Source organism: Schistocerca nitens, chromosome 7, assembly GCF_023898315.1.
Source record: "Schistocerca nitens isolate TAMUIC-IGC-003100 chromosome 7, iqSchNite1.1, whole genome shotgun sequence".
NCBI classification, from domain to species: Eukaryota; Metazoa; Arthropoda; class Insecta; order Orthoptera; family Acrididae; genus Schistocerca; species Schistocerca nitens.
This window is the reverse complement of record NC_064620.1, coordinates 253,075,279-253,102,945: the sequence shown is the minus strand read 5'-3', so window position 1 is coordinate 253,102,945 and position 27,667 is coordinate 253,075,279. Positions and strand designations below refer to the sequence as shown.

At 41.7% G+C, this 27,667-nt stretch overlaps 1 protein-coding gene across 1 annotated transcript in view; it reads right to left on the bottom strand.

Annotated features, from left to right (window-relative positions):
- Nucleotides 1-150: 150 nt before the first annotated feature.
- LOC126195562 (neuropeptide FF receptor 2-like) overlaps nt 151-27,667 on the bottom strand; it is a 410,293-nt gene continuing 382,776 nt past the window's right edge. The window contains exon 2 of the mRNA XM_049934185.1: nt 151-1,612. Coding sequence (XP_049790142.1) covers nt 151-738 — 588 coding nt within the window. The 5' untranslated portion in view covers nt 739-1,612. The remainder of the gene's footprint in view (nt 1,613-27,667) is intronic.

The window sequence follows — 27,667 nt, the reverse complement described above, 5'->3', positions numbered from 1 at the left end:
CTTCAGACATAAATGTAATCTTTCTGTACATATGGGAAAAAGAAATCAGGTTACGAGAACACTCAGAGACGTATATAAAAATTCTTCCCAAGCTCCATCCAGTAAGGTAGCAAGAAGAAACAGAATAAAAAGCACTCTTTGCCATGCACTTTATACAGATGTAGGAGTAGAACTGGTGGAAATACTGGAACAGGAAAAAGAACGCCTTACCTGCAAGTAGAGCACGACTTTGCAGAGGCCTGTCCCCATGAACCACGTCTCGGTGACGTCCCAGAGCACGGTGGGCGGCAGACAGAACAGGATCACCATGAAGTCGGCGACCGCGAGGTTCACGATGAAGTAGTTGGTGACGGTACGCATGGCGTGGTTCCGGTACACCGCGAGGCACACGAGCGCGTTGCCCACCAGCCCCGCCACGAAGACGAGCGAGTGCATCGCGATCAGGATCCACTCGTAGTCCTTTGGGTACACGTGCTGGTAGACCATGTTCCAGTAGTCTATGTCTGGGATGCAGTAGTCGTTGGTGCAGTTCTGTCCCTCGGTGGCGTTGCCATCCTCGTCCAGAGAGAAGTCTGGAGTAGAGGCGTTGACCACCAGTGTCGTCGCTGTGACATTAGAGGACGATGACAGTGTCCACCAGGCCAGGTACAGTGGTGATGACGTAATTGCCTCCGACGTATTGCTCTCGTTCAAAGTGCTCTCCCATTGGCTATAGTAGCCTGTTTCGTTCTCTGTCATTCTGCAGGAATATCTATCAACAGTTTTACAAGACTCCACGGAAATGGTAGTACCTTCTCCAGAGTACACCAATAAAAACCTTTAAGTCACAGACGATCCGCTACACAGATGTTTCTAGTTATCTCTTATTGATATGAAAGTTACTCGTATTTGGAAGTACTGTGGGGAGAAGACGCCTTGGAAGAGGCAATAAGTTTTCAAATGACAAGTCTCCAGTTGCTAAGTTTCAGAATACAGACGAGTGCCTCTGTTGTACAGTGTACATACTTACTTAGAAGACATTTCAGCAGATATGTACAAAACCCTACCTATTGCATGATATGCCAAACGGAGTAGCATGATCTACCTCTAAGTATAGCTTCATTTCCTCGCAAGCTGTGGAATAACATTGAGATCTTCATCACTTGGAAGACGGAAGACTTACAACAATACGACTCTTCCTCTATGAAAATATGTCTTCTTGTTGCCATTCTGTACGATATGATTTCTGCAGCCCAATTGACTTGTGGAGAGATATTACATTATAATGATATATCGTACCAAAAACAATTTCTTTCTGTGACATTCTATTACGGGCATATAGAGCTCTTAAATTCACTACATTTGTCCAACTGATGACTTCGGTACTGAATATAATCTCGTTGCTTAAGTTATTTGCTTTCTCGTATCTTCAGTAAACTGTCGTATGCTGTCAACATTCAGACTGCAATGACTTCACTTTTATCGTTCACTGTGATGACAAATGCACGAGGAAAACAGAATACGGTAGACAGAGGAATGTTTGGTAAACACATCACTGAGTTAACGTGTTCTGGCTTCTTCAGTCAAGGCGTAATGATGCCGAGATGTTCCCGCCTCTGTGCTCAGACTGCACCTGCAAATAAATCAAAACATATGTATTAAAATACTGAACCGAGGACAAAAAGTGAAAGCATATCTTACATTTGTTTCCAAAACTCGTAAGTTAATAGCACTTAACAGTCAGTTGCATTAGACTCGCAGGAATGAAATGAGTGTGTGATGGGGATGAAAATGCAGTGACACGAAATCATATGTATCAGCGAAAACCAATCAGCAATGTTGTACATGCAACGTAATGAATCTGTCGTGCCTAAAGAAAATTTGTACCACAGAACGACTCGTATATTTTCAGTTTCTTGTCAGCAGCCGCTTTAACATTTGGGCTATGTGAGCACACCTAGTGGCATCCATTCATTTCATTTCATGAATCTAATTCAGTCGACACATATCCCTTTTGGTATGGTAAGCCATGTTCCCCCAGCGTCTCAGCTCTTCCAACCGTGTTATTAACACAAATGTCATGCAGTGAACTGTTGGTAGCCGTATTTGGAAATTGGGTGTGGGAAAGTCGGATATAATGGTAGTTTCAATTAGCCGTGGGGAAGAGCTTTTGGTTAAAGAGATTGCTGATGAAAAACAGGAAATCCACGTCATGGTCACAACGTACTCTTTACACTGACAGTAATAATTAGAAAAAATATTTAAAAATTTTAATGATTAATGAAAACCACCAAAAATGCATTACAAAACCTTTATTGCGGTATGCTTTAAATGTGTAGTAATACATCTGAGTCGGTTTTATTCATCATAAAAAATAGTGTCAATTCATCTGCGATGCTCAACATGACCAAGATTATACAGGATGTAAATTGTAAGTTGACAAACCAGAATAACTCGAAAAATAAACTTCACACGAAAAGTATGTAGAATCCGAAGTTGATTATTTTCGAGGGGGACATCTGCTGGTGCTAAAATTAGCCCGCCACCCCAGCCAGCCCCCTGGGGGTGGGGTGAGAGGCAACTTTAAAATTTCAAATAGGAACCCCCATTTTTTATTGCAGATTCAGTTGTATTAAATATTTGTTTTGATTCTTCGTAGTTGGCGCTGTATTCCAAGAAAATCCATGTTCTCACTTTTTCGAGGAAAATGGTTACGAATAAATAAAAAAACTTATTTACTTCGTAAATTTTGATTCGCTAAAACTAAAACTTTCCCCCTCTCCCCATAGGGTGGGGTTTGAGAGAGAGAAATTAGAGTTTCGCAAATGTTGACCCGCATATTAATTTTTTCCGAAGATTCGGATAGGTTTTTTTTGTTTCGTGGTTCTCTCTCTCAAACCCCACCCTATGGCGAGGAGGGAGAGTTTTAATTTTAGCGAATCAAAATTTACGAAGTAAATAAGTATCTTTTATTTATCCGCACGCAAAAATGAGAACATGAATTTTCTTAAACTACAGCGCCAACTATCAAGAATCAAAACAAATAATTAAGACAAATTGAACGTCGTTTTTTATGTAGAATCTGATTCTGCAATAAAAAATTTGCAATTTTAAAGTTGCCTCCCACCCAAAACCCAGGGAGGGGGGCTAATTTTAGCACCAGAGATGTCCCCCTCGAAAATAATCAACTTTGGATTCTACACACTTTTTCGTGTGAAGCTTATTTTTCGAGTTATTCTGCTTAGTCAACTTAAAATTTACGCTCTGTATAGCAATAGTTGCAAAATACGTTAAGTTCTCGAATATTGCTACTCAAAACAGACACGTGCTAAAGTCTGATTCTGCTATTGGTACCTGCGAATAACAGTATGTCTAAGACATGTGTTGCCGCTACATCAGTAACGGCGAAGGCTAGGAAAACTTATTTTGGTGAATAGCATATGGCGTCCTGCTGGCGTCGAAGCCAACTGACCTAAGCATCCTCCAAACTTGCCAATGATGTTAACGTTTAAATATTCCCGCAGCTGTGTTTCAATAGTTGCAGAAGTTATGTCGTTCTTATACAAGTGACTAAATCATGTGTTACTTACACGTGTTTATTAGTTTCTAAGTTGGAGTATGCCAAGAATTAATGTACTGGTAATAAAATTTCTCTTAAGTGGTCCATTCAAGATCAAGCTGGCGCAAGCGTCTGAAAAAGTACTGGCAGACAATAAGGTAAAGATTTAGATGTGTAGAAAGTAGGAATATTCTCTGTAATGAAGTGGCGCTTGCTGCCTTCGTTGCAGTTTCGTGTATCATACGATTATAACTCGTGCATGAAGAAATGGTGAAGAAATTTCTTGTCAGTCATTCAATATTTGTATAATGAATAACTCACCAGACCAGAAATTCCTCCACCATATTTGGTCAAATATTTGAGTGGAGCGCAGGAAGACACAAGTTACACAATGGATTTTTGTCCGAACTTTCAGAGCCAAATGAAAAGTGGGAATGGACAATTGCGCTATAAAACTGATCAGAGTGAGGTCTGCACCTGAAAAAAAAAAATTGAGATTTATCTGCGTAATTAATAAAACTTTATTAGTAATTCGATGAAAAGTTAGTCTCTCGATTTTCCTAGGCAAACGAAGAGTGGTAAATGGACAAATTACGTCGTTTTCAAAGGTAAGTCTTAATGACATTACTATGAGTCAGCAGAAACTTGTCCAAATGGATACAAAGTATCTGATCGACATGCCTTCACAACAAGTTTGCACTAGCTTGTTGCAAAGAGAAGTTGACCAAATACTATGTATCCATTTGGACTACTTTTTACTGATTCATAGTAATGACATTAAACATTTGTCTTTGAAAATGACGTAATACTGAAAACTGTGGTACATCAGATAACTGCGTGGAGAATTAACTTGGTAAACTCTTAAACTTGATAAATTTAACATAAAGAAAATAAAAGTATTGTGGTACCCGTTGAACAGTAACTTCTTATAGACGCGTTTTTCCAAGCTATTCCTGAGAGAATGAGATTAAGTGCTATTGTCCGCAGGAGTTTAACAGCGCTCTTCTTTGTTCCCGGTTCGATGCATTCGCTACTTCTCCATTCCTAGCACGCCCCCGGGTCGCACGCGCAATTCCCGTCTTGTGCGGCTATTAATCCCACTAACTGCGGGTCCTCTAAGGCTATTCAACATGTCGATAACCAATGAATTCCTCGTTACACCACGAGAACCAATGAAAGCTATAACGGTCGCCAGAAAAAATACTGCTTCCCTCCCGCTAACTTTTTCGTCGAGGTGAACGTGATACAATGCTCGAAGTAACTAATCCCCATCGCTGTAACTAGAATGTTCGCAGTAACTAAATTTCCATCCCCGTAACTTCTCCAAGTCATCTGTAGTTAACTGCTGTTTCATGTTTAAAATTTGTATTTCTAAAGAAGTAGGTCATCTTTTCTACATAATATTCTCACTCTAAAGTTGGGTTCGAAGATACTGTGCTTTGAATTTCTGTTAGCCAATCTCGATAAATATTTCCATCATGTTTTCCAAAACCTTTCAGGGGAACATCGCAATCACATCTTTCAATAGACCACGGCCGGTTTCCTTCCCAAATCACTGTGTAGGGTAAGAATGTGCTACGGCACGAGTCATAACATCATCGGCAGAGAGTTTGGATATGTTTCCCTCTTTTCTTAAATGTATGTCAGGTACAGCATTGTTGTTTATATATAGCACGCTCCACTACAATTTTTTTCTAAAACTTCATATATATGTTAGAATTATATTAATACCTTCAGCTGCTTACGGGCGCTGATATATATCAACGGGGACAGGTGAAAATGTGTACCCCGACCGGGACTCGAACCTGGGATCTCCTACTTACGTGGCAGACGCTCGTTCCATCTGAGCGCGACTACAGGGATTGCAGGGAATGTCTCCCTCACCCCTCCCCCCCCCCCCGAGACCCACATTCATTTTCACCTTGTATGTCCACACACTACATTCGTAGTGTCCCACCCCAACACACTCATTACTCGTGGAAGACATTCTTACCAAGTCCCCTAAGAGTTCGGGGAATATGTGTGCATCCCCACAGAAGAAGAAGGTCATGGCCGGTATTGCCAGAACGATATACTTATGTGGAGATGGTGTCTGTTCTTTCGGACATGTCCAAAAGAACAGACAACATATCCGTACAAGTATATCATGTATATATTGTGTGTATGGGTGAGTGGATGTACTGTAACTGGTTGTGTTGTATTATAATAATGTGATTATGATGATGATGATAATGACGATGAGAGAAGAGAGACGGCGAAACCCGGAGGCGATACATAGCCTACTCCTCGCGAAGAGCACTGAGGGGTTCGCCAAGCAACATTTTTTGCAAATAAAGCTCGATAATGTGGAAGCATCTGCCACTTCCAATGAGCAGTCACCATATATTGGCGAAAAACGAGGGGGTCCGGATCGTTTTCACACCCGACTACATTGTCAGTGTCCGAGGAACCGTACGTATCGCATTAGTTTTCGTCCGAGGTAAGATACGGAAGAAGTTCAACCGAGAAAGCAGCTTCAGCTGATCGGGTATTCCTGTCAGCGAATCCAGTGCCATTGTTCTCCTCTTCAAGAGACAAGCCTCTGCGGTAGTGTGTCAGGTTCCTGACACAATCACAAAGATCAGTCGCACTAAGACCAATTCGATGAAGGCGTTCACTGGTCGGGATCAGATTCTGAACGACCCTATACGACGGAGAGGCGCCTTTCATCGAGACGAAGGGAAGACTAACGTGAAGCCACACTGTTTTCCAGGATATTAATTGCGCGGCCATTTCAACTGGGGAGGGGGATGATTGTACTCCCCAACGAGAAAGCAAAACTCTATACCAAATTCATATAAGTGCCGAAACTTAGAACTGATCCGGCCAATTTCGGCAGGGGGAGTCAGAGTGGCCGATTGAAGACAACATAAATAACCACGATGTGATAGAATGAGTTGTTCGAGTAGATGTGAAAACGTTAAGCCGTATAAACAATATTGAAGCCTTCACTTTGATATTGGGAAGTCCCTGTCCTCCAAGGATACGGGGTCTCGCAACTACTTCATATCGAAGTCGAAAAATATGATTTTTCCAATGGAAACGACCGGACAATTGCAACAATTTGCGTGCCATAGTCTTGACAAGAGGAAGGGACCGGTTGGTAGGACATGTTCTGAGGCATCAAGGGATCACAAATTTAGTATTGGACGGCAGCGTGGAGGGTAAAAATCGTAGAGGGAGACCAAGACATGAATACGCTAAGCAGATTCAGAAAGATGTAGGTTGCAGTAAGTACTGGGAGATGAAGAAGCTTGCACAGGATAGGGTAGCATGGAGAGCTGCATCAAACCAGCCTCAGGACTGAAGACTACAACAGCAACAACAACAATAGTCTCGGGGAGCGGGAATAATTGTGGAATATAGTACACTTTGCTGAAAATATAGGATATAAGGTCCGCACTTTGTGAAGAAGACTAGGGAAATGGCGTTCGTGTTTACGAACTCCCCTTGAATTCGATTTGTGACGTCCCTCCAATTGAGAGCAGCCAGTTTCATCGGGCAGCAATGCATGATAATACCCTACGATTTGTGGCGAGCAACCACTATTGCCCATGGAATGACAACGTATTGAAAACCCTACAAGAGTAATAGGATAGATTTCCGTTCATTAATGTGGACAACAAAGGAAATCCAAAATGTCCTTGAGCAAGCATATGTCATCGACATGACGTAGCAGTAGCATAAGCTCGTATTGAGAAGTTTTCTCCTAATATCTTCCAGCCAAATAATTGATCAGAAATACGGTGTAACGGAGGTACTAAGTACAAGGCAAAAAGCCACATGGAGAGGGGGCTCCCTGGCCATAAGCCCTATCGGATGGTGATCTCTGGAGTAAGTTGTCCATTCACTACGGCAAATGCGTGAATACCAGATTGGATAATAACTACCATGCTGAGTGACTCAGGCCGTTCGTCTTAAGCACCTGCATCAAGAAACCATGACTGAGCCGGTCAAATGCCTTATTAAAATAAATAAAAAGCAGGACTCCAGAGACAGAGTACTCTGCATCCACCAAGACAACTTCCTGGCATTAGACTATGTAAGGCGTCTGGATTTTATGGACCTTACATATGCTTGATCCATAACGACAGGACAATACACAATACAATGAGATCCTCAGAAAATAATGATTATATCAACAAAAGGCAATTTCAGTCAATTTCATGAACCGAAAACTAGCAAAGCAATATGGACAATGGCATTCAACAATCAAGTTAAAGCGAAACACATTTTGGAGACGAACCGAGCAGGTGGTTAATGATATCTTAGAACTCCCATTTAGCAAGAGAACGGCGAGATTCAGAGCAGAAAGGGATAAGCACAGAACAATACACTATTCCTTTTAACGCACATACGGCGCAGACCGAGGGTAAGTGGCTGCACATCATTAACAGGGCTAGGCTGCGCCACAGCAAGAAAAATACAAATGTTTATTCACCTCTAGCGAGATGGTGATTGGCTGAAGCCATACTTGGCGACGCAGACGCAATATGGCGGGGAGACCCCCATTATATAAAACCATTTTGAGACCTAAAATATCTCTCTCTCTCTCTCTCTCTCTCTCTCTCTCTCTCTGTCTCTCTCTCTCTCTCATCTCACGGCAGACCGCACAAATGTGTGGAAATGAGTGAGGGCGTTGAGAGTTTTGCTTTCCGCAAAGTGAGGACGATACGCTTCACGTGTCGTGGTGACAGACAGCAAAGCGGAAGTTAATTATTCCTTTGGGAATTTTAGAAGGCAAAGAAATTGCACACGTTGCTCCAACCCATAGCGAGTGTGCAATAGCTGTTATTTCGACTAGGGAAAGAGTAACGTTCTATAGAACTCGGGAAAGTTGCAACTGAGTGAATTCAGTCGAGGCCAGAGCTGGGAATTAGCGTTTCAGATCCAGCACGGGGACAACGCCATTGCAGATGCCGCTTGGTAAAGAACTATCACGCATTAGGTCACAGTAAATGTTGAGTCTAGAGTTTTCTCACTCCAATTTCCGTATGCTTTGACCATAGAATATTAAAAGCTTGGATACTAACCCACCCTCACATTGTGTACATGAGAATCTTTTTTCATCTATTCAAAAAGTAAATTTATGCTCCACTAACTCAGTGCACTGACCAGCTATGACAACATAGATTTAAATGAGCTAATGAGGATTTTTAATAATCATTCTTTCCTGTGATAAAAAATTTTTATGTGTAGGAAAAAATGGCTCTGAGCACTATGGGACTTAACACCTGAGGTCATCAGTCCCCTAGAATTTAGAACTACTTAAACCTAACTAACCTAAGGACATCACACACATCCATGCCCGACGCCGGATTCGAACCTGCGACCGTAGCGGTCGCGCGGTTCCAGACTGAAGCGCCTAGAACCGCTCAGTCACTCCGGCCGGCTTATGTGTAGCGATAACGATCTTAATAATCGTCATTTCAATATATTCAAGTCTTAAATATCTTGTTATTGAGTGTGAAAATTAATTGAACATGATTTTTGTTTATCACTTGACCCCTGAAAGCAACAGTTGATAAATTATATGTAGAATAAAAAGGGAATAGCTGTTTTCTCTTTCTAGAATACACCCCAAAATTTCACTTTTATTAATTGATGCATTCTATGTACGTGACAGCAGCATTTCTAATGATATTTGTTACAATCCGCACCTGATATTAGCTGACTTACAGGGCCAGGGTCATATTAATTTAGAATGTCTGTATGACATCCTGGGCTTGAGAAGACACTTCAGATGTTTTGTCCGTTTCCACGAAGTGGTAAGTTAAGTTTTCATACATTAGTACACTCGCTGTGTAGATACAAAGGTCTGATGTATGACAACAAAAGAAATCAGAATCTTGCGTCCAGGCACACAGTTTGGTGGACAGCCAGTATTGTCTCCAACAGTATCGACAAACGGCTGTTAACCACCATGGCGACGGCTTTGTAATCGAAATTAAGTAGTGTGATCAATGTCTGGACGTCCGGTCGTCTTCGGAATTAGAACCATTTTACCAGTCTTGTATGGGTCAGCAATCAAGTCCCCCGGATCACCTAATTTACTATGGTATTACCTATAAGAGGCAAGAAAAATACCTAAAATTTCTTAGGAATACAGTCTAGTCCCGCCGATTTTTCCTATGGCGAACCAACAATACTGCGGTATGTATCATCGAGCATAAAGTCACTTAGAAATTCATCATTTAATGCGTGAGTTACTACGCAATCCAGGAGGAGGAAATGCATCATGGACAATCGTATAAATTGCAGGAACGTCATAAAGGTCGGAAAAGTAATTTTAAATCGCTCTGTAAATGTCACGTTGGGATGTCAGTACGTGACGATAGGTGTGCTGAAGGGACGTGATACATGCTCTTTTTCGACGTGTTCATTATGCAGGAAGGAGTAGGATTTTGATCGCACCCTGAGTCTTTCCATTTCTTGTCTCCTTAATTGAAGAAGCTTCGCCTTAATGTGGCGTACACGCATAATTCGTAAGAAAGCGTGTCTGGCCCTGTCATAAGGTGTCGCAGGAATAAAATTTCTGGGTCCGACGGAGATCCCTCGCTCTCTCAGCTCCGTAACGCATAAACGCTTTCCTGACCAGCGTTCCGTAACAGAAGGATAACGGCCATACGAACACAAGCTGTGGGCCCCATCCTCTCGAACGATAATATCGACGGAAGGCTCCTTTAAAAGGGATGTGTTCAACATCCGGGACAGGCGATACAGTTTTACTGGTTGTGGCACATGATTAAAAGTTGCAGCTCAGTGATCACTCAAACAAGTGTGTATGACGTCTGTCGCTACCAGCTGTCCACGTAAAGAGTGAGTGGGATAGTGACAGATTCACCCACCGCGTATTTCCAAAGAACACACCAAATCGTCTTGTTCCTCACTGAAATTAAAATTAGGGATCTGAACCACAGGACGCAAAACACAATTAAAATCTCCGCCTCTGCGGAGTTTGACGGGAAAAAAACGCGCATGGTTGCGGAACGTCCAGATCCTGTAGGGGCTTACAGAAGAATTAAAGTAAGATTGCAAAAAGTTCAGCCTGTTCTTCGGACGTTATCAAGAACTTCGAAACTAGTATCATTCGGTATTTCCAACTACTAAAAGCGAGAAAGAACAATGTACTTAAATACAAAATACACTCCTGGAAATTGAAATAAGAACACCGTGAATTCATTGTCCCAGGAAGGGGAAACTTTATTGACACATTCCTGGGGTCAGATACATCACATGATCACACTGACAGAACCACAGGCACATAGACACAGGCAACAGAGCATGCACAATGTCGGCACTAGTACAGTGTATATCCACCTTTCGCAGCAATGCAGGCTGCTATTCTCCCATGGAGACGATCGTAGAGATGCTGGATGTAGTCCTGTGGAACGGCTTGCCATGCCATTTCCACCTGGCGCCTCAGTTGGACCAGCGTTCGTGCTGGACGTGCAGACCGCGTGAGACGACGGTTCATCCAGTCCCAAACATGCTCAATGGGGGACAGATCCGGAGATCTTGCTGGCCAGGGTAGTTGACTTACACCTTCTAGAGCACGTTGGGTGGCACGGGATACATGCGGACGTGCATTGTCCTGTTGGAACAGCAAGTTCCCTTGCCGGTCTAGGAATGGTAGAACGATGGGTTCGATGACGGTTTGGATGTACCGTGCACTATTCAGTGTCCCCTCGACGATCACCAGTGGTGTACGGCCAGTGTAGGAGATCGCTCCCCACACCATGAGATGCCGGGTGTTGGCCCTGTGTGCCTCGGTCGTATGCAGTCCTGATTGTGGCGCTCACCTGCACGGCGCCAAACACGCATACGACCATCATTGGCACCAAGGCAGAAGCGACTCTCATCGCTGAAGACGACACGTCTCCATTCGTCCCTCCATTCACGCCTGTCGCGACACCACTGGAGGCGGGCTGCACGATGTTGGGGCGTGAGCGGAAGACGGCCTAACGGTGTGCGGGACCGTAGCCCAGCTTCATGGAGACGGTTGCGAATGGTCCTCGCCGATACCCCAGGAGCAACAGTGTCCCTAATTTGCTGGGAAGTGGCGGTGCGGTCCCCTACGGCACTGCGTAGGATCCTACGGTCTTGGCGTGCATCCGTGCGTCGCTGCGGTCCGGTCCCAGGTCGACGGGCACGTGCACCTTCCGCCGACCACTGGCGACAACATCGATGTACTGTGGAGACCTCACGCCCCACGTGTTGAGCAATTCGGCGGTACGTCCACCCGGCCTCCCGCATGCCCACTATACGCCCTCGCTCAAAGTCCGTCAACTGCACATACGGTTCACGTCCACGCTGTCGCGGCATGCTACCAGTGTTAAAGACTGCGATGGAGCTCCGTATGCCACGGCAAACTGGCTGACACTGACGGCGGCGGTGCACAAATGCTGCGCAGCAAGCGCCATTCGACGGCCAACACCGCGGTTCCTGGTGTGTCCGCTGTGCCGTGCGTGTGATCATTGCTTGTACAGCCCTCTCGCAGTGTCCGGAGCAAGTATGGTGGGTCTGACACACCGGTGTCAATGTGTTCATTTTTCCATTTCCAGGAGTGTATTAAGCAAGGCAGAAATATAAGAATTGATGGAAGTATCCCATTTATAATGCAGTTACTTCAAATACAAAGACGAAATATATTCCCAATCGTTCCCAATCAAATTGGGTTCCTATTGGGGAAGGGGGGACTGTCTATCAGTGAAACATGAGCGTTTTTTTTTTTTTATAAAATATAAGTAGATATCTGATAAAGTAGTATATTACCTTGTTATGTGAATGACACCTTGGTATAACTGGATGGAACCCAAAACGATGTCACCAAAAAGAAATCCCCAACTTAATAGCTTAAATAATGGGATTAAATTTATAGTGTAAAATGTGATCAACAAAAGTGTAAGTTTCACAGATGTTAAAAGTACGATTATTTGTCAACTACATAAATTTGGTATTTATAAAAAGAAAAGTACACCTCATGTCATAATCTATAATAAAGTCGTGTCACACAAACATGCACGGAAAGTCGCATTTTCAGTTCCTACTGCATCAGGTGATTGCCGGTCCATTTGAATGCCATGAGATACAGAAAAAACTGGGAATTTCACAGATAAATGAAAGTAGAGCGTCATATGGCACGGAAATTACTCTGGCTAGACTACTAGTTATTGATAAATTCTGAAAATAATGCATTTTTTCTTAAAAAGTCTAAAGCAAAACTCGTCTTCTGTACTGACAGGGGAACATTTCCTGGCCTAAATAAATGATCTTGATGAAAGGTGGCAGATACCTAAAGGGATTAAAATAATGGATTATGTATGTCTTTGTTTTCACACAATTTAACTTTTAAGGTATAAAAAAGTCCTCAAAATATAATTTTCAATATTAAGTTTAGACAGACTATCTTTCGAACTATGATATATAAAAAGTGTGTTTCATATGTAAATTCAGTTGTAATTTCCGTTCTTCAAAACTGTATAATCAACTTTTTGTAATAATTCTAAATCTTGCAAAATACCCCACCACCATTAATTACTTTTGAAAAATAAAATCTTTCGTTACAACATAAATTAAAGGATCTATTGTGACAGTTATCCATGTGTAATAAAGGTCGTTTCTGAAATACCACTTTTGGAAAATGGGCTGTACACAATGTGCTGTCAGAGTAATTTCAACATAATTGTTTAAAATATGTCAAAAATATATTATACTGTAATGATTTATTTTAACTTTTTGTTTCGTATTGAAATAGTTATTTTGCATTTTACATTCAGTTTTCTTTCTTTCTTTTTTGGTTTACCGTTTCACATATGTATATTTCATCAACTGAAAATAATCTGTAACTGTATGACACAAAACCATTATCGTTACTACAATCTGAAAAAAAGTGTTTAAAAATAACGTTTCTTTAGGCTATGCATACAAAATAAACTAAATTTATTGACATGAAACACACAAAAGATAACAAAACATAAAATAAAATGGAGCAGGATTCGTAAACTGCCGTTAGATGATCCTCTAAATACCCTGATTTGAATCAGGCATATTTCAACACTGGGGAATCTTGGTGAACAGAAGTTGTGTAATAATGACAGCAGCTATATTGTTAATCAGGTGGAGACTGCTATCATAAAATTCAGCACAACTCAATCTGAAAATCTTTTCACAACTTCCTTCCAACATGGGATGCCACATACATCTGGAGGCTGCACTTATCCTATGCAGCGTTTTGGGATCACCAGATTAACAAATTCCCAGTCACCACGAATGTCACTCAAAACGGTTCTTTTACGTAGCCCACCCCAAGAATCTAACAATAATACGGAGTTTTCTCCTGCGCTGGAAGTGAAAACGTCTGTCAAAAATCTTTTAACGAGGTGAGCTGTTAGTTTACCAGATTTTGATGCCATCACAAGAACAACTGTAGTTTCTAAGAGAGATTCTCAAATTCTCAGTTTAAATTGTCCATTACTTTCTGCTGAAATTATGAAAAAAAAGTTTTTACAGTCACACATGAAGACAAGGAACTTGTTCATCTGTTGATTCCAAAAGGCTCAGCAGGAAAGGTTCATTTATGTATCATATACACCTTTCCATGTATGAAGAAATTCGCGAAAAGATTTTCAGCTTTAGTTCTGAACGATTATGATGTCAATCTCCACTAGTAGTAGTAGCAGTATCGTATTCTGCCTTACTGCAGGTCTTGTCTTGGGTTAAGCCTCTTCCACTTTTGTCTGTCCATAGCCAGTCTTTTCATTTCTGAATATTTGTCTCCTTTGATATTGTACAGCATTTGATATCTTCTTTTTCCACTTTCCTTTTTTCCTTCCACCATTCCTTCCTTCAGTAAACAGTCCCTCCTCAAACAACGTCCAATTCAATTCCTTTTTTCTTCTGATGACTTTTATCATGTTTCTTTCTTCTCCATCTCTTCTTAATACTTCTTCATTCCTTACTCGGTCTTCCCATTTCACTTTTTCCATTCTTCTCCATATCCACATCTCTAGTGCTTCAAATCTTCTGTCTCCTTCCTTCCCCAATGTCCAGGTCTCCGCACCATACAGTGCATATCCACTTGTGAAACAATATAATCAAGCTGCAGTCACTAGTTCGCCAAAGTTTTACCTTTTATTGAAGTATGCTTGATACAAATGAGGACATTTAGAGCACCACTTGCTCCAATTTGAAACCCTGCTGAATTTTGTTTTATGTGTGTTGTCTATTGTGCATATTATGTGAAGAAATTTCGTTTATATTATGGGCAAGGTGTAAAAAATGTTAAGTGATAAACATTTCTTTGCAGGTTATCATTAGTCTAATGATTTTGTATGATAATAATGAGTTACTTACTATTTTTAATTGGAAAAATACAAATGTATGAAACAAACTAAAAAACAAGAAAGATACGTGAACAGAAACTGTAAAATAGCAGTTTTAACACACAACATAAATAACTAAAATAAACTATTAGGATAATAATGTATGATTGGATATTGTAATTAATTACATTGAAAACACTTAAACAAATTTTATTACACATGGAAAGCTTCTCTAATTTATGTTGTAACAAAATTAGTTTTTCAAAATTAATTAATGGTATTGGAGTATTTTGCAAGATTTAGAAAAGTTGATTACACAGTTCTGAAGGACGTCAATTACAACTCCACTTCTGTATGAACACATTTTACATACATAATGGTTTTGAAGATAGTTCCTCTATACCAAATTACCTTTTGAGGTGTGCTATACGCTTGCATTATTTTGATGTCTCTACACATACAGCAAGTTTTGTCAAGGTCTTTCATTTTCACCAAGAAATAGCGCACACTGGATAGGTTGATGTGGTGCAGAAATTTTGCATGGGTTAGACAACACGTGGTTTCAACACTAGATTTAAAGAACACACTAGACTGAGTCAGAGCATTAGGTGCAGACCCGTAACACATTTGGAAGAGACTTCCCACACTTTCAGAGGCCAGCAAAACCATACGTATACTGAGTATAAGCAAGAAAGGAACTGTTATGGGACGCATTGGAGGAAGCCGTGATATACGTAGATGCTAAAAGATAGCGAGTCTATATAACGAAAGTAAAGTACCATAAGGTTTTTCTATAACTGAAACCGAGTATGTGATAAAATAGAGCGGTACAAGTAAAGGAAGTGAGTGTCCAGATAATATTTAATTACATGACAACTTACAACTTCGCCAAGTTTATGAAAGATTTAAAATTCACAGCTTTAAAATGTTTGTTTTTAAGATTTTAACTTCATTCTTATAAATTGACTTACCATATCAACTGATGTAACCCTGAACGTATTTATGTATGCGAGGTTAAATACATACACGATGATGGTTTTAAACTCTCTTAAAAAATACATGAGCCTGATGTACCATGTCGCCAGCATATAGAAAAATGCGATCAACTGGGCAGTGGTGGCTCTTCGTCGGTATATCTTTTAACTGTTAACTGTAGACGGGACAGAGTTGAATCAGTCTGTGCAGAGCATTGTTCTGTATTACGTATTGTGAACTTTTACTTTTATGTACGTACGCCACTTCAGCAATAATGGTTTTTAAATTATTGATGAGTAGCAAATGTTCCGACTCTTTTACGGCATGACAGCATTCACATTTTAAAATGTGATACGCTCACTGATGTGCATCTACACAGGTTGGCGGTGTATGGTTACCACAGTATCAGCAGTACTTGAAAATGACACAGCGGTGAAATCATCTAGTCGTGTGATACAAATAACTGTGATTGGGAAACAGCCAAAGTGCAAAATGGCGTAGCCTTTTAACAAATTTGTGGCTGTGGCACTCGATATGAGAAAACGGTTTGTGCATTGTAAGAAAGAAATGCCTCAACCTCATAGTAGTCCTACGGCATCCGGACAGGAATTAACCCAGAAGATCATCTGCATATCCTCAGAACGTTATTCACTATGCTTTTTTACCAGGTAGGCTTTAAATGTTATTATAGCAATTGTAGTGTGTTTCTGGAAAAGGTACATGGGGTGTTCAAAGAAAGGTGTCTTACCGTCATCCAGAGGTGGATTCACTTACGTGTTTACTGTTATTGCACTGTTTATACGTGCTAATGGTGTAGTGCCTTTACATTTTCTCTCTTCCACCACTTGTTGGCAGTGGAATCCTACTACACGACAAGTGAAATGGCGGATATGATATTATGCTATAGCTTGGCAAATGGACATAGTCTGCAAGCCCGTACCTTCTACTCTGAAAAGTATCCACAACACAGAATGCCCTCTGATAAGTTGAGGTCATCTGCTCCTCATATCGTCGCAACTGCGATCCTTATGCCCCATTTCCAAGTCCGTCGTAACTAAAGACAAAATGCCTTGCTACTTAGAGTTCCACTTTGGCTCTGCCTAACAAACGTGTCTTTTCAAGGCTGGCCAACGGCGTAGCAAGAACAATTACGGCGCCAATTGGATGACAGAGCTTGTGATTGTCCATTAGGGTGAGGAGAAGCAGAAATCCTGATCTCTGCTCCTACAAACTCGAATGGAAAATTACTAGGTACGATCAGAGAGAGATTGACGAGAGAGAGCGAGCGCCTGTTTGTGCTCCAAAAACCTGGAGCCGAACTTGTCGAAGGAATTCAGCCTGTTCTTGGAAAACACCTTTCGTCAGAACTACAAAGAGAGTCTCTACTCCCATAACTTAAGTCGAGACACGTCCAAGTGCTTACTTGATTTGAAGTTATTTGTTTTGCCTCACACCCTCCTGGCACCAGTGGACGATACTGAACGGAATGCTACCACGGTTAGTGAACACAGAGAAAATGGACAAAGACAATGCTTAACTGCTGTGTGGCGGTTCGCAAAAGTGGCTTCAAAAGATTTCTCTTTCACCCTCGGCTGGGACCACCTTTGGTAGGTGTAACTAGTTCCTATTATTGTCCCAAAGAGGTGCCCTGCCTCAGGTTAGCTAACAGAGTTTTCAGTGGGGGTGGGGATGTGTCTCCTGTGTCCGATGCACCCTTCGCACAGAACTCACGACAGCCGGAACTCCCTCCAAATTTACAAAATTTATAAACTCTATATCGAATAAAAAAAAATTAAAGAGCGCCGCTCATAATCTGTCTAGGCAAGAAATTCCTCTGCATTTAAAATCTGTGCATAGGAAAAGAGACTTTCATGCATTGAACTTTCTGCTTCCTATAAATGTAATCTTCTCGCCCAGTTAGAGAAGGCGGCAACTAAATAAATCGCATAAATAGTGACTGCTCTCAATACAACGATCCAACTGGCAATTTAGTGGGACCCTTACAAAATTACTATACGTTTTCCTGTTTATGCAGCAAATGACTGAAAATGGTGGAAGTTTGGAGGTTAGAAAATGCAGTCCGACAATACCAAGAAAAGTGTTCCTGAAAAAGAGATATTTGCTTACATTGATTACAAATTATTAGTATGACTTTGCTGAAAGTTTTGTATTTATGTGGAGTGTATGAATTGTGCTGCTACAGAAGATATTGAACAATAAATGGGTAGATCGGATAACTAATGAAGAAGTACTGAAAATAATGGAGAAAAAAATTATATTACAATTCGACAAAAGAAGGGGTAGGTCGTTAGGACACGTCCAGATGCGTCAAAGAATTGTCAGCTTGGAAAAAGAAGTAGATGCGCGGGGTAACAATTAAACAGAGAGCCCAAGGTTGGACTACAGTAAACACGTACAGGTGGACATAGGTCACAATATGCAGAAGTGAAGAGTGTTGCATATGATAGACTACTGTGGAAAGCTGCATCAAACCACGACTTAGGACAACAGCGACAGCCATCGAAAAAATATGTACTCCTTCACTATCATTCAATTTGCGTGTGCCTGCTAACCACCTAGGAAGACAGAAATTGTGGTGGGATATATGTATATGGTAAAGAGAGAAACATTTCAACAAATAACGTGCTCAAAGCTACTACATCTGTTGTGCAGGATCGTGAAGATGTATTTCCATATTTCTTCTTTGCAGAGTAATGAGGACAAGAAGAGTTTATACAGAATTTTAAGTAACTGCAGCTCAAACATAGAGATAGAAGACAGACGCACGTGAGGCTTATACGCCATACACTTTCTTCTATATGATGCAGATAGGCAGGAAACGCTAATGTATCACAATGAAATAATCAGATGGTATTATAGGCCAGCACACATCATCTGAGGTTTTCGGTCGCCTACTAAGTCTTCCTATTTGACACCATTTCGGTGACTTCTGCACGGTAAAGATGAGATGAAATTATTAATGGCCAGTTGCAGAGTGAAGAAAATCTCCGAGGCAACCGGGAATCGAACACGAGACCCGGCGAATTAGAGGCAGCGACTCAACCACTACACGACAAGCTACGGACATGTATCATCATTTCCGACTAAGTAACACCGACCCGTTTGGCTTTGTAACTCTTGAACCAGAGAGTACCGAAACTTCTTTTTCAGTACGATACGCTTATGGACGGGAGAGTATTCTACCGTTTTTACGAGGATGACCCCAGTGGCAGTTCCTAAATGAGCTCTGCTGAGCGCTATAATAAGACTCCTGGGTAAAAAGGGTTGGCCACAGAAGAACGTGAACAGAATTTCGCAGCTGCCGAAGCGGCACCGCACGATTCTGTGTGGTGGCGGAGTAATTGAGTGTGCGCTGGGGTAACGCGCCGTAATGATGACACGTTCCTGGAATTTGCCTTACTTCACGTTTCTTATTTCTGATTCAGCTGTAACGGTAGCGCTACCTCATAAGCTACGTCGTGCCGTAATACTGTCTGCATCGGTGGCCCGCACAGTGGTGCGAAAATCTGCTACGCTAGGTAAGTTCCATTCACCCGGGAGATGTGCAGCAGAAGAAGAAATGTAGTTATTTTTTTTCCTTCCTCTTTCTGTCCATCCTCTTTATTAGTTCGTTCGCTTCTGCTGTGAGGCATAAAGCCACGCTCTGTTGGGGCACCGCGAGGTATCCTACACAAATTCTCGGGAGCTGCATATACGTACAGTAGAGTCTACAGCGAGAAGACTGACCAACCGCTTCCGCACATCACCTTCCACATACTGCCTGGGCATTCGAGCTGAGCAACGTTGCGTAAGCAACGCATGTAAGCAGCGATGAGAAAACTACTGTGCCGGCCGGTGTGGCCGTGCGGTTCTAGGCGCTCAGAGCCATTTGAACTACTGCTATGACTGTGGTTGCAAGTCCACGTGCTGTAAACCGTTTAGGTTCTTTCGAGACATCATCAGTATTCTCACCGGTATCAATCAAGACTCTCGTGCCAATGTTTTTATCTCAGAGTAACACTGACAACAACATCCTAAATTATTTGTTGGATGTATTCTCATCTGTGTCTTCCCCTACAGTTTTTCCCCCTCTACAGCTCACTCTATCACCATGGAAGCTATAGCCTCATTTCTTAACACATGTCCGATCATCCTGTGTCTTCTTCCTGTCAGTCTTTTCCATATATTCTTTTCCTGGTCGTTTCTAAGGAGAACCTTCTCATTCCTAACCTTATCAGACCACCTGATTTCCAACATCCTTCAGTAGTATCACATCTCAAATACTTCGCTTCTCCTCTGTTGTGGTTCTCCACTGTCCTTTTTCTGACTACCATACAACGCTATGCTCCAAACGAATATTTCAGAAATTTCTTCCGCAAATCAAAAAAATGGTTCAAATGGCTCTGAGCACTATGGGACTTAACTTCGGAGGTCATCAGTCCCCTAGAACTTAGAACTACTTAAACCTAACTAACCTAAGGACATCACACACATCCATGCCCGAGGCAGGATTCGAACCTGCAACCGTAGCGGTCGCACGGTTCCATACTGTAGCGCCTAGAACCTCTCGGCCACTTCGGCCGGCCCGCAAATCAAGACCTATGTTTGATACTAGTGGAGTTCTCTTAGCCGAGAATGTGATTTTGCCAGTGCTAGTCCACTTTCTGTGTCCTTCAACAGGTCTTGTAAATCTTCTTTAGTTTCGCTGAGGACAGCAATGTTATCAGCGAATCTTAACATTGTTGTCCATTTGCCTTGAAATTTAATCACACTCTTGAACGTTTCTTTTATTTCCATCATTGCTTCTTTTATGTATAGACTGAGCATTGGGGGCGAAAATTCCTACACCTTTTTTTAATTTAAGCACTTCGTTCTTGGTCTTCAATTCTTATTGTTCCCTCTGGGTTTATGCACATATTGCATATTACCCGTCTCTCCCTCTAGCTTATCTCTATTTTTGTCAGAATTTCGAACATCTTACACCAGTTTACATCGTCGAACGCTTTTTCCTGGTTGACTTATCCTATGAACGCGTCTTTAATTTTTTTTTTTTTTTTTTTTTTTTGGTTTGCTAGAATTATCAACCAAAACGTCAGAACTGCCACTCTGGTGCCTTTACCTTCCCTAAAGCCAAACTGAATGCCATCCAACATGTCCTTCAGGTTTCTTTTCCATTCCTCTGTATGTTATTAATGTCAGAAACTTACACTACTATCAATTAAAATTGCTACACCAAGAAGAAATGCAGATGATAAAGGGGTATTCATTGGACAAATATATTATACTAGAACTCACATGTGATTACATTTTCACGTGATTTGGGTACATAGATCCTGAGAAATCAGAACCCAGAATAATCACCTCTGGCCGAAATAACGGCCTTAATACGCCTGGGCGTTGAGTCAAACAGAACTTGGATGGCGTGTACAGCTACAGCTGCCCACGCAGCTTCAACACGATATCACAGTTCATCAAGAGTAATGACTGGCGTATTGTGACCAGCCAGTTGCTCGGCCACCATTGACCAGATGTTTTCAATTGGTGAGAGATCTGGAGAATATGCTGGTCAGGGCAGCAGTCGAATATTTTCTGTATCCGGAAAGGCCCGTACAGGACCTGCAACATGCGGTCGTGTATTATACTGCTGAAATGTAGGGTTTCGCAGGGATCGAATGAAGGGTAGAGCCAACGGGACCTAACACATCTTAAATGTAGCGTCCACTGTTCAAAGTGCCGTCAATGCGAACAAGAGGCGTCCGAGACGTGTAACCAATGCACCCCATACCATCACCCCAGGTGATACGCCAGTATGGCAATGACGAATACACGCTTCCAATGTGCGTTCACCGCGATGTCACCAAACACGGATGCGACCATTATGGCCGGTCGGAGTGGCCGTGCGGTTCTAGGCGCTACAGTCTGAAACCGGGCGACCGCTACGGTCGCAGGTTCGAAACCCGCCTCGGGCATGGATGTGTGTGATGTCCTTAGGTTAGTTAGGTTTAATTAGTTCTAAGTTCTAGGCGACTTATGACCTCTGAAGTTAAGTCGCACAGTGCTCAGAGCCATTTGAACCATTTTTTTTTTCGACCATGATGATGCTGTAAACAGAACCTGGATTCATCCGAAAAAATGACGTTTTGCCATTCGTGCACCCAGGTTAGTCGTTGAGTACGCCATCGCAGGCGCTCCTGTCTGTGATGCAGCGTCAAGGGTAACTGCAGACATGGTCTCCGAGCTGATAGTCCATGCTGCTGCAAACGTCGTCGAACTGTTCGTGCAGATGGTTGTTGTCTTGCAAACGTCCCCATCTGTTGACTCAGGGATCGAGACGTGGCTGCACGATCCGTTACAGCCATGCGGATAAGATGCCTGTCATCTCGACTGCTAGGGATACGAGGCCGTTGGGATCCAGCACGGCGTTCCATATTACCCTCCTGAACACACCAATTCCATATTCTATTAACAGTCATTGGATCTCCACCAACGCGAGCAGAAATGTCGCGATACGATAAAGAGCAAACGCATAGGCTACAATCAGACTTTTATCAAAGTCGGAAACGTGATGGTACGCATTTCTTCCCCTTACACGAGGCATCACAACAACGTTTCATCAGGCAACGCCGGTCAACTGCTGTTTGTGTATGAGAAATCGGTTGGAAACGTTCCTCATGTCAACACGTTGTAGATGTCTCTAACTGCGCCAACGTTGTGTGAATGCTCTTAAAAGCTAATCATTTGCATATCACAGCATCTTCTACCTGTCGGTTAAATTTCGTGTCTGTAGCACGTAATCTTCGTGGTGTAGCAATTTCAATGGCCAGTAGTGTAGATGCATGAACTGTTAAGCTGATTGTGCGATAATTCTCGCACTTGGAGACTCTTGCTATCTTAGGAATTGTGTGGATTCCATTAACGCCCGATATTTTAACACTTTTATAATCACCTTTTTAACCTCTGAAATAACGACACATAATGTGTATTCACAGGACATGTGGCCTGTACTTGAAAAAGTGTCATGATAAATTCTCCGCTGGCAAAAGATTCCCGAATATTCTTCCATTGGGATCAACAGGAGGGGCTGCAAGGGGAAGGTGACCGTGAGAAAAAGTCTGAATAACCAGGGACGTGGAGTGTCAGAAGCTTGAAGCTGGTAAGGAATCTACAAAATCTGAAAAGGGAAATGCAAAGGCTTAATTTTAGATATAATGTGGGTCAGTGAAATTTAATCGAAAGGAGACAAGGATTTCTGCTCAGATGAGTATGTTACATCAACAGAAGCAGGAAATGGTATAACAGGAGTAGGATTCGTTATGAATACGAAGATAGGCCAGTGACTGTGTGAATTGTTCAGTGACAGGGTTGCTCCCGTCAGAATCGACAGCAAACCACCACCGATACGGATAGTTCAGGTATAAAAGCCGATGTCACAAGGTGAAAAGGAAGAGATAGAGAAGGTGTGTGAGGATATTGAATGGATAACGCAATACATGAAACTCTGATAGTCATAGGGGCCTGGAATGCAGTTGTAGAGGAAGGAGTAGAAGAAAGGGCTATGGGATAATGTGGGCTTCGTACTAGGAATGAGCGAGGAGAATGACTAATTGAGTCCTGTAATAAATTTCAGCTAATAGTAGAGAATTCTATGGTCAAGAGTCACAAGAGAGGAGGTATACTTGGAAAAGGCCGGGAGATATAGGAAGATTCCAGTTAGAATACATCATGATCAAATAGAGATTCCGAAATCAGATACTGGATTGGTAGGCTTACACAGGAGCAGATATGACTCATATCACAATGTTGTAGTGATGGAGAGTAGAATGAAGTTAGAGATTAGTCAGAAAGAAGCTGTAACGTCGCGAGTTAATTCTATATAGCCCGCTGTATTGGAACGTCGGAAGCTGCAAAGTTGTGTCCTATCAATGAGTCATGTGCACCTGTTGCTAGGCAGCGTGAGAACGGCTCCTCTGTCACTTCGAGCGACTGGATATTCTTGCCACCTATGAACTTAAATAAACTATATTAATATTACTCAATCATTTTAAAAATCGGAACACTACCTTTTATTATTCAGGAGAAGATTGCATAAAAATTTCAACGTTGTAACTATCATAGTTTTGGAGATAAAGAAAATTACGTAAAAAGTCAAAAACCGACACTTAGGGAATTATAACAGTTTATCTTTTGGTATAATTTTAAAAAATTAACATATCTCTCAGTGTGCAGAATTAATTAATTGAGATTGTCGCATTAAAACTATAATTATTTTTCATTTTCGTAATATAAAATTCAGACAAAATTATCATTTGTGTATTATGTCGCTGTGGGAGTAAATGAGAGCGAGGAGAGTGTGTATGTGGGACATACCTTAAATTTAAAGATTAATTTTATATAATATATTACGTAATCATAGCATGGGAAAGATGTTAGTGCCCACTTTGCTGATGACGTATGTCTAAGCGTACTTTTTTTGTAAGGAAGCAGTTAGAATAACCGTTTGCAGAGCAATAGGTTTCTAAATTTATTTCAAGTTTAGTTTTCCTTTCGTTTGGTTTTGCAGCGGGGCGGGTTGTTTGTTACTCGTCGCTCGTCGTATTGTTCACATTTAAAAAAAAATGGCTCTGAGCACTATGGGACTCAACTGCTGAGGTCATTAGTCCCCTAGAACTTAGAACTAGTTAAACCTAACTAACCTAAGGACATCACAAACATCCATGCCCGAGGCAGGATTCGAACCTGCGACCGTAGCGGTCTTGCGGTTCCAGACTGCAGCGCCTTTAACCGCACGGCCACTGCGGCCGGCCGTTCACATTTAAGTCCATCTATCTCAGTAAGGCGTCAGCTCATTGTCCCTTTACTCTGCATGAAATAAACATTATTTAAACATTATACGTATTAGTATTCGCATGTTGGAATGACGTAAATGCAACTGAGAATAATGATTGGCACAGGCTAGTTTTGGCGCGAGAATGATCTCGAACGATGATGCTGATTGGCCAGTCAAATGAATCAACCAATCAGAACTAAGCAATTACCACGCACTGCTAGGTAGTTATACTGGGAGAGAAGGAGACTGAGAAGAGTCGCTAGTCAGCTATCGAACGTGCAGGTCATGTAAAACGCTTCCGTCTTTACTATGTGTAAAATGAAGAAATAATTGCCTTCTCGCGTCCAAATTATGGGGCCGTAATAGCAGTTGCATTTATGGACAGTTTTGGGAATTTTGGAAGTTAGGAATTGCTTTGTTGAAAAGTTAGCTGCGTGTGAACTTTCGGCCTGTGTGAAAATTCCGCCCAGCGTATTCTGTATTGACTATAGAATATTTGGCGAGCATCTTTTGTTATGAAGACCACTGAAAAAGACTGAATGTAAAACTCAGAGTAGCGGATCAGTGACTGAGACCGCGTAGCCAATCAGGTCGGACTTGTGCAAAATTCTGGCTGCTTTGCGTGTGAAGTTTGTGGTTAGAGTGATAATTAAGAATGAAAGAATAGTTTTTCAATAAACAAGGACTTAGTATGAAACTTCCTGGCAGATTAAAGCTGTGTGCCCGACCGAGACTCGAACTCGGGACCTTTGCCTTTCGCGGGCAAAGGTTCCGAGTTCGAGTCTCGGTCGGGCACACAGTTTTAATCTGCCAGGAAGTTTCATATCAGCGCACACTCCGCTGCAGAGTGAAAATCTCATTCTGAAGGACTTAGTAGCGCGTAAATTTGTGTTATTCAGTAATAAACATTACTAGTCTGAAAATATTAGGACACTTATTTCAGTCAAAATGCACCACATGACCACCAGAAATTATGTTGAATCACAGTATGGCAACTGCTACGAGAGTTTACGCGGACTTTTCAGGACAGATATTAGGCACGTCTTCCTTCAACGCTGCTTATTCGTCTTCTTGCAAGTATCTACGCATGCAGAGCAAAGGGACAGTGAGCTGACGCCGTACTGAGGTAGGTGAACTTCAAATGTGAACAGTACGACGAGCGACGAGTAACAAACGACCGGCCCCATCGCAAAGAAATACGCAAAGGATACAGCAATACCAAGGAATGAAGAGATACATTTGGGCACTTCCGTTTAAGAGGGTAGGACATCTCTAAAAATGGCAATAACGTATGTTGGAAAGAGGAATATAGTTACAAAGAAGGTAACTGCGAAGAAACCACAGATAACAAAAGAAATACTTCAGTTGATGGATGACAGAAGGAAGTACCAAAATGTTCAGGAAAATTCAGAAATACAGACATACAAGTCGCTGAGGAATGAAATAAACATGGAATGCAGGAAGTTAAGACGAAATGGCTGCATGAAAAATGTGAAGAAATCGAAGAAGAAATGATTGTCGGATGGACTGACTCAGCATGCAGAAAAGTCAGAACAGCCTTTGGTGACATTAAAAGCAAGGGTGGTGGCATTGTGTGCAACGGGAATTCCACTGTTAAATGAAGAGGAGAGAGTGGGATCGGTGGGAAGAGTACACTGAAGGCCTCTATGAAGGAAAATATTTGTCTGATGCTTCAGAAGAAACAGGAATCGATAGGAAAGAGGTAGGAGATCCAGTACTAGAATCCGAATTTCAGAGGACTTTGGAAGACATAAGATCAAAGGAACGGATAGGTAACATTCCATGTTAAAATCATTGGAGGAAGTGGCAACAAAACAACTATTAACGTTGATGTGAAGAATTTGTGAGTCTGGCGATATACCACTTAAAAATATCATCTACACAATTCCCAAGACAGCAAAATCGGGTAAATGCGAGAGTTATTGCACAATCAGCTTAACAGCGTATGCATCCAAGCTGCTGACAAGGATAATATACAGAAGAATGGAAAGAAAACTGAGGATATGTCAGATGACGATCAGTTTGTCTTTAGAAACAGTAGAGGCACAAGAAAGGTAATTCTGACGTTGCAGCTAATAATGGAAGCAAGACTAAAGAAAACTCAACACACTTTCATAGGATTTCTGGACCCGGAAAAATCTTTCGACTGTGTAAGGCGTTCGAAGTTCTGAGAAAAATAAGGTTAATCTGTACGGAGATACAGGTAATATAGAGCATGTACCAGTTCCAAAAGGGAACAATAAGAATTGAAGACCAAGAACGAAGTACTCGGATTAAAAAGGGTGTAAGACAGGGATGTAGTCTTTGAGCCCCACTGCAATGATGGAAATGAAAGAAAGGTTCAGGAGTGGAAATAAAAGGTGAAAGGATATGAATAATATATATCGCTGGTGACATTTCTATGCTCTGTGAAAGTGAAAAAGAATCCCTGGTGTGCTGCATGGAGTGAACAGGCTAATGAGTACTGAATTTGAATTGAGAGTAAATCGAAGAAAGACGAAAGTAATCAGTAGCAGCAGAAACGAGAGCAGCGAGAAACTTAACACCAGGATTAGTCACGAAGTAGATGAAATTAAGGAATACTACTAAATAAGCAACAAAATAACCAATGACGGACCATTGAAGGACATCAAAAGCAAACTAGCAGCGGCGAAAAGGGCGTTCCTGACCAAGAGAATTCCACTCGTATCAAACATAGAACTTGATTTAAGGGAGAAATTTCTGAGAATGTACGTTTGGGGCACAGCATTGTATGATGGTGAAACATGGACTGTGGGAACGCCCGAACACAAGAGAATCGAAGCATTTGAGATGTGGTGCTGCAGACAAATGTTGAAAATTAAGTGGACTGATAAGGTAGGGCAAGAGGACCTTCTGCACAGAATCGTAAGGGAAAGGTATATGTTGGAAACTCTGACAAGAAGAACTGACAAGACGGTAGGA